The sequence below is a fragment of the Medicago truncatula genome, chromosome 1 (assembly GCF_003473485.1).
Source record: "Medicago truncatula cultivar Jemalong A17 chromosome 1, MtrunA17r5.0-ANR, whole genome shotgun sequence".
In the NCBI taxonomy this organism is placed as follows: domain Eukaryota; kingdom Viridiplantae; phylum Streptophyta; class Magnoliopsida; order Fabales; family Fabaceae; genus Medicago; species Medicago truncatula.
This window is the reverse complement of record NC_053042.1, coordinates 31,492,735-31,501,051: the sequence shown is the minus strand read 5'-3', so window position 1 is coordinate 31,501,051 and position 8,317 is coordinate 31,492,735. Positions and strand designations below refer to the sequence as shown.

At 29.5% G+C, this 8,317-nt stretch overlaps 1 protein-coding gene across 1 annotated transcript; it reads left to right on the top strand.

The window, feature by feature from the left end:
• The first annotated feature begins 495 nt into the window (after positions 1 to 495).
• LOC25483945 (alpha carbonic anhydrase 7) lies at positions 496 to 7,166 on the top strand. Its single transcript, XM_013612667.3, has 7 exons — positions 496 to 840; positions 937 to 1,154; positions 3,910 to 4,016; positions 5,703 to 5,817; positions 5,947 to 6,111; positions 6,369 to 6,422; positions 6,803 to 7,166. Exons 1-7 carry the CDS (start codon positions 741 to 743, stop codon positions 6,881 to 6,883), a joined length of 840 nt encoding a protein of 279 aa, XP_013468121.1. The 5' UTR covers positions 496 to 740; the 3' UTR covers positions 6,884 to 7,166.
• The last annotated feature ends 1,151 nt before the right edge of the window (positions 7,167 to 8,317 follow it).

Here is an 8,317-nt window from a genome sequence, read left to right as displayed (position 1 = left end):
TTATCTTTTTTAAAAAAAATAATATTCAAGATTGAAAGAAGCATGTCCGAATCGATATTTCCAAACAACATCTATGGTAAAGTCAGCCCTAACGTCTTCAACGAGTATGTTAGTCGGATTTTATTTAGGTGATTTTAAAGTTTGATGGCTTTACTCTATTTAGAAAATTGATGAATGATTAAAGTGACAGATGAAACCCTATAAAGTGATTTTTTTTTTTACCACTACAAAGTGATTTCTAGAATATCTCAATAATGTACTTTAATGTGTGTGTATTCACTTAATATCATAATAAAATAACAAAATTCTTCTCGTTTTGTTGAACATTTTTATTTTATGTTATTTATCAATGGCCCGTTGAACATTTTTTTATTAAACAATAATAAAATGGACAACCTGCCATCATTTTGTTTTCTCCATTTGTCAAGACATATGCAGATTCCGTGTTTACACATCAAAATGGACAAACAAGAGAATAAATATGAATAAACAAAGGACAGAAAGGATTCAAATTCAATTTTGAGTTACCTAGGGAGTTTCACACTTTTACCTAATTCCACTCACCAAATATTACAAGAACTTTCTTTGCAATTACATATAGGAGTTAATGCATTTTTTTTATTACCACTAACCCTTCTATAAAATACCCTTCCTTATTTTTCTCTTCCATTAAGATAATCACCCTCTTTCATCATCTTCTACTTTCATCATTCAAACTTTCCTCCAAGTCCAAATCAAACATGAAGCACCAAAAAATACTCAAAATATTCCTTCCAAATCTATTATTACTAGCAACTATCCTAATCCTTTCAACAACATGGACAATAGCACAAGAAGTTGGTAAGCAAGATCACTATTATATTTTTCCATAAATCTTTGTGTATTTTTTTGTTGTTGTTGTATAATTTTAGTAATTTGATCTATATATTTGTGTAGAGGATGAGCATGAATTTGATTACACAAAAGATAGCAAAATAGGCCCCTCACATTGGGGTAAAATCAAGAAGGAATGGGCAACATGTAAAGATGGGAAAATGCAATCTCCAATTGATATGTCAAGCCATAGAGTGAAGGTTGTGCCAAAGTTAGGAAAATTAAAGAGGCACTATAAACCCCACAATGCTACTATTAAAAATAGAGGTCATGATATTGAGGTATTTAATCAACCCAGAAAATCATTCATTTCATCATTATGATCTGCATATTTTTTTCCTCTGTTTAATGCATCTAAAATTCTTTCTCTGATCTAAATCTACACTTAAATTTGTTTCTTTTTTTATTGATTGAATGAGACAAAAACTTTTATTGTTTGAATATTGTATGGTTGTTTTAAATAATAGAAAGAAAACCCGAATATTTAATCTCTGGTTTGAAAACCCAGATATATCTTACAGAAATAATTATTTAACATCAAATTTTTGGTGTTTTAAAAAATAACATGTCACATAATGTATGTCATGAATTTTAGAAATATGTATAAGTTGACAATGTTTCACCATATGTACTATTTAGATAACACTTTTGACCATATTATTCTAGTAAGATATAAAGACAAATGATAATATATATATGAGATGATGTTGAATTTATCTCATAAGTATTTTCAAAATATCAATTTACTTATGTTGAGATTTGAGAAAAAAATCAACTAGATGAGTTTTGTTTTGGATACATAATTTGTTTTGGATAGTTGACTTGGAAAAAGAAAAAAAAAAGTTAGATAGTGGACCTTAAATAGTTGGCAGCTAGCAACAAACGCGTCATTGTCCCCAACACCCCCTATCGGTGGTTATTTTTAATGTGTGTGGAAATAATATTACAATTTTTAATTAATTAATTTTAAATCCTTAAAAAAAAATTAATTAATTTTAAATGTTTTCTTTTTGTATGTGATGATGTAAAACTACATCAGACATGCATACATGCCGTTACTATGAAATTAAATGCCGTTCCTAATAGTAAAAATAAACCTCTAATAAAAAAAACAATTTTAAAAAAACAATCTTTTATTTAAATTGAAAATAACATGGTATAATGATTATTAACCACTAAAATTAAAATTAACAATTTTTTTACTAAGGACATGTTTTTTACTTAAAAATAGAAACATAGAACATGTTTTTTTACTTAAAAATAGAAACATGGAACATGCCTTTTTTCCTTTTCGGCAATAATATTTTTTTTAGAGGCCATCATTTTTGAATGCCGAACTTAGTTGAACTGTACTTCCAAAAAAAATGGGTCTGCATGCATATCAAGTCATATCAGCTATGAGTAATGATACATAGACATCCTTAGGTGGCAATACACCTTTTGACACCCACACAAAAATCTGACACGTAATCACGTGGACCCCGCACAAGCACACTTTCTCTTTTCTCTCCTCTTCTCTCTTCCTAATGCATGGGGTGTACAAGGGTGTATGGGAATAAAGGGTGTCTATGTATCATTACTCTATCAGCTATAAACCACTTTTAAAGATATCTTAAAATTTATCAACATAACAGTGATTTATTTTTTATTTTTTTAAATCAAAACAGTGATTTGATTAAATGCATCTATAAAAGGTATCCCTTTCGATCTTATATTTAAAAAATATTAGAGTCAACATAAATTTATCTATTTAATCAAAATTTTGAGCCAAACATCAATATTTATTGATCCTTGTAAATAAGATCAGAGGAAGTAGTAGATTATTTAGATGTCAATCTATTAAATCGTTAATTAGTAATAGTAGGGAAGTTAATTTTCAATAATACATATCCTTTCAATTTTTTTTTTCTTTTCAATATTACATATGTTAGGAAAACAAATACATCTCTATGTTATCTAATTTAAGCGATCGAGTTTAAAAAGAAGAGAGCCATAGGGAGATGTATTAAAAGGGGGAAATATGCTGATCTAGGTTCAATCTAGGATTCTATATAAAATATCTATGCAATGCAACCGAACTACTAGACGGTAACAAGGAGGACTAGTATTAAAATATTAGCATAACTTTATGATAGAAATAAGAGTTAGGAAAAATTCTACGGTGAAGTTATGAAAATGATTTTTTTTAGTGAAGTTAACACTATAACTTTAAAAATATAGTGAGTAACACTCCACTGTTTGTATAGTGACATCAAAAGTTCAGTTCCGATAATATTATCAATTCATCAGATTAACAAGACTACACTTAATCTAATTTTATCCTACCTTGTTTTAAGTATAATACCCCACAAAGAGGAACACTTAAGACTATCATATAATTTCATCAACTCTGTTTGCATGTTAAAGATGCAAACGATAAAATAGTATATGTAAGTCCAAGATGTTGCAAGTATTACTAGATGAATTAATATTGATCATTAATCAGTAATCAACAATTTAAAAAAGAATCAAACATTAAGATCATAATTAACTTTTCCAAAAAAATCAGTTTCCTGACTGCACCATAGAAACTCTCATAAGAACAATGATATTTGTACATCCATTTAATGACAATTTTGTTTTTCTCTCTTTTGATTGGTCATAAACAATGGAGAGAGAAAAAGGAAGATAAAAGATAACAACATAATGTGAGTATGAGAGAGAAAATTGTCAAAAAATTATAGCAAAATGATTGTACAAATATCATTTCTCTAGAAATAACTATTGGTAGGTAACTCAACATTAGGGTAATACTAGTAACTTAAAAGTGAATAGAGATATCATCCTTCAAAATACAATCTTCTGAATAGACACCATTTGTTTGACATTACAATAGTGTGCCTATTTAGTTGGTTTTAAAGAAATGAACAAACCTTTTGTTGTGAATGCTCTAATTAGGCGAATTGTTATTAAGTTAATGCGACACAAATGACTGTAGTAAGTTGGTATCTTAAAATTTGACTAAACTTTAGAATCTCTTTATAATAAATGATGCAGGTGAAATGGAAGGAAGATGCTGGATCAATAAATATCAATGGCACAGAGTTTTTTCTGCATCAATGTCATTGGCACGCACCTTCTGAACACACCATCAATGGCAGGAGGTTTGTCTTGCTTCCAAATATCCATATTTTTCATTTGATTTTATACTTTCATTCTTCTTTTGAAATCCTTAAAGAGTGATACGGAGATAATCGTCAACAAGACCTTTCTTTTAAACAAGCGTATATAACATGCTTCAATAATTTTAATGTGAAAATTTACACCACATGTTTAGATGATCATATGAATTCAAGAAGAGTAAACCATTATCCTGTCTTTGTCTTTATAAGTCATTATCAAATTACTCATCGATTCCATTAATATTCAACATTAATCTATGTCCTTATAAAAAGTTTTTCAATTAGGTCCCTCGTCATATGACTAAAACATAAAGACAGAGACCTAAGAAACTTTTGACAAAGACAGAAATTAATTTGAAATATTAATAGAGTTATGGTCTAATTCGAGAATGACATACAAAGAGAGGACCCATTTTGGTTGTTTACTCAATTCAAGAATTATTTTACTTATACATTTTTTTTTTTGGTGTCTAATATCTTTTGGTGGTGATTGTTTTTCTTGTACACAATTACATATGAATTTTCTTTAACTCACAATGACACATGAACTTAAATTAGAAATAGTTTTTCAGTAGCAAATTACAAAAAGGTAAACGGTATTTAATTATTTTGAACAAATATTTTTGAAAATAATCTCCTATTCTTTTTTAAATAATGTTTTTTACACGATATTATGGTTTTTTTTGGTGGTGACTGAAGTTTGAACTTTGTATCTTGTATATATTATGTATCGCTCCTATCAACTGAGTGTTTACACTGATTTTTGGTAAACAATCGCTGGTTTCAATGAAGTTTACTTGCAAGATCAACCAGTAAATCTTAGGAGCATATTGTGCTTTTGTGGTATGAATGTAAACGTAATACTTGTTCGTAAAGTATTTTGATAAAGTAAAAGACAAGAACAAAATGTAAATGACTGAATTCGACTGCGTTGAACCCAATCGAAATGCTGTAGAAATAATAACAAAGGAAAAATGCTTCAAAAAGATTAAGTAAAATTGCAAAGATGTTCAAAGAACTGTATTGAATTTGTAAAGACTTAATGAAAATTGGTGCACATATTCATACTTTACAACTTGTGACTCGTTTGTCGCTTCCATACGGACAGTATTGAGTGTAAGTTTTTTGTATTATTGAATTGTGACCTGTTTTTCTTAAGAAAAACTTCTATTTATACAAATAATCCTATAACTGCCTAATCATAACTATTCGATTTAAAAATTGAAACTAGCCGTTGCTGTCTTTGATCTTATCCACACAGTTTGAAGGCGCCTTGATTAACTTCTCTTATCCATCGAATTAAAACCGGCTTCTTCGATTCTTGCTGAAGATATATTTTTCGATAGATTTCTTTACAAAGCTAAGTCCATCTTCTTTAGGTCAAACCCTTGACTGCATTAAATGATAGCATTTTCACAAATATCGGCTAACACTGAGTTAAACTCACGAGGACACACGATATTATGGTTATAAATAATTAAATGTTAGTGAAAATTATTTCATATCACAGTGTTGGGGTTTAGTTCACTTTTTGTTTTGAAAAATATAGGGTGTCTTGTTATTAAATTCATCAAATTATAAATATTGCAAACGGGCCAACATATATTATTTTAACACCTAGGAATTTAAAAATTAATTTCATTAATTTATCTTGGACTTAAATATTAGGTATGACCTTGAGCTACACATGGTTCATGAAAGTGCAAAAGTAAACGGGAAGAGTAAGTTAGCTGTTATTGGGCTAATGTATAAAATCGGTCGACCAGATCGTCTTCTCAGCAAGGTAACAATATTTTTTTTTTTTGTTGATCCAAACCAAAGAAATTAAAACAATTAAGATACATGGATGATGAGTAATTAATTAGGACTTTGAATTTATTTATGTGAATAATCCTATTTTCAATGGTTTCAGTTGTCCAAATACATAAAAACCATGATGGATAATGAAGTTGAAAGGAGCATTGGGGTGTTTGATCCTTCAGAAATCAAGTTGGGTGGCAAGAAGTACTATAGATACATAGGCTCCCTTACTGTTCCTCCTTGCACTGAAGGTGTCATTTGGACTATTAATAAAAAGGTATTATTCAATTTTTTTTTTACTCTATATTCCCTCCGATCTTAAATATTAGGTTTTCTACAAAAACTTCAAATTTGATTTTCGTCATGATGGAAGCCGACTATGATCTTCAATTAAGAACATCGGGTCGACAAACACACTAGTGTCTGTCTGCACGCTAATTATATACAAAGAAACGTATATATCTTTTTTTATTGTTATAAAAAGTCTTCCAATTTTTTTGATTCACTGAATCTTTGAATTTGCGTGATCATCAGATAAGAAGTGTTTCAAGAGCGCAGTTGGAGTTACTAAGAGAGGCTGTCCATGATGTAAGTATTATAACATGCTTTGTTGCATTAATAATTTGCATTGTCAAAATAAACACAAATAAATTAAATTATAGTTCGTCCATTTCTTTTTATTTTGGACCTTTTAATGAAGAGAAATAGCAAATTAGTGAATATGATCCAATGAAAGATAAATGTATATTAGAAATTTACTTATTATTTTGTGAAAAAAAAAACTTAAAAATATAGAAACAATTTATATATAGAGACAAAGGTATATTCAATAACATTGAGCAATTTCATTTTGGAAAAGAAAACTTGGAAACCAGCTTCAAGCATATATGAAATTATTACTTACTTTTTTGTTTTGTTTTGAGAGGAATAAATTATTACTTACTTGTGAACTACTCTATCTATGGCAGCATGCAGAGAAGAATGCAAGACCTGTTCAACTCCTGAATAGAAGAGAGATACAACTCTATGGCCCAAAACGAAAGGAATGAAATAGCCACTATTTATTTTCTATATATATATATTTTTTTGCAGTAGTACAATAATACAGTTTTTGATTTCCTTGCTTCTATAGGTAGTCCTATAAGATTTCTAGTATTTTAATTTACAATATAGCCCATTCATTATGTATACTAAGGTTATTAGAAGCACACATATAAGTACAATCACTTACTCTTATACGCAAATGTTTGTAAGTTCATATGTATTTGATATATATTATAAACCAAATACATTAGATATTCAATTAATATAAAACAATAGTTGTTTTGTTTATAATGTGACCGAATGAAGTATATTGTCAATTTGTCATCCAAGGCACAAGGAGTGCCAAGGATAAAAATGCACAAAGAGTCACCAAGCAAACATGCAATATGTTGTGGAGGAGAGCTGTTCCACACATGAAAAAACTACCCCAACCTAAAGAGGTCAGTGATAAAATTAAAACGTTTTTTTTTTTAAAAAAAAAAAGCAATGTTCTATTTATATTTTTTAAAAGATAAATATAAGGTGTCGTATATATGCGGTACACCCAAAGGTGAAAATGACTACCGTATACATGAGGAACCCCCACCTAACACCATAAGCAAGAGGACCTAATTCTAATAGGCCTAAAAGGCTAAAACAAGGGGACAGAAAATGGCTGGGGGTATTAAAAAAAAAAATTTGAGGGCAGTAGTACTAGTGGGTATTAAAAAAAAAAATTGAGGCCCATGACTGAGGGAGGTCCAGCTCTGTTGAGCTGTTTGCACCCCCTCAAAACCGGGCCTGACCCTAACCCTAGGGTTCGCATAAACCCTAACCCTAAGAAGGAGGCTTTACCACTTGCAATCCTACCCATCAATGGTCGGCGATTATATTGCAAGAGTGCAATGAGATGTTTCGATAGAGGAGAAAAGAACTTGAAATCTTTTTGACATGTTTACGTGAAATTGAGATGTTTGACAAATGGAAACAATGTTAAAGGACAAGGGAATGTTTGTTAATTTGATAGAAAAATTAGGAAAATCAATGTTCACTTAAAAACTAGAGGAGGTGTTTGTTCTATTTAACAACACTTCAAGAAGATAAGTGCAATTTACCCTTAAAATGTTTGGACGACTGGAGTATAAAAATATAGACAATATTTACAAACATACTGCCTTAGACTAGAAAATTGTGTTTGTTCCTTCTAGTAAACTTAAAATTTGTTACATAAAACAGAAAATATGTAACATGAAAACAAACATAGAACCAAAAACCGCGGCCTTTTGCATTATTTTTGGAATAGTGGAACAAATTCTGTTTTTTGAAATTGAAATGACAAAAATCGATTTTCCAGCATTGAAGATTTTTTTGGAGTAAAACATCATTTTTTTCCCGATAAAATCAACTTTTCAACAAAGAGAAATAGTAGAAATTGATTTTTTAATAGTGTGTACGATTTT

Bases quoted from the DNA above. Each gene is read 5' to 3' on its own strand.
- LOC25483945 (XM_013612667.3), top strand. From the start codon at position 741: ATGAAGCACCAAAAAATACTCAAAATATTCCTTCCAAATCTATTATTA. The intron at 4,017-5,702 runs GTTTGTCTTGCT...CTTAAATATTAG, and splicing joins CACACCATCAATGGCAGGAG to GTATGACCTTGAGCTACACA. The intron at 6,423-6,802 runs GTAAGTATTATA...TATCTATGGCAG, and splicing joins TAAGAGAGGCTGTCCATGAT to CATGCAGAGAAGAATGCAAG.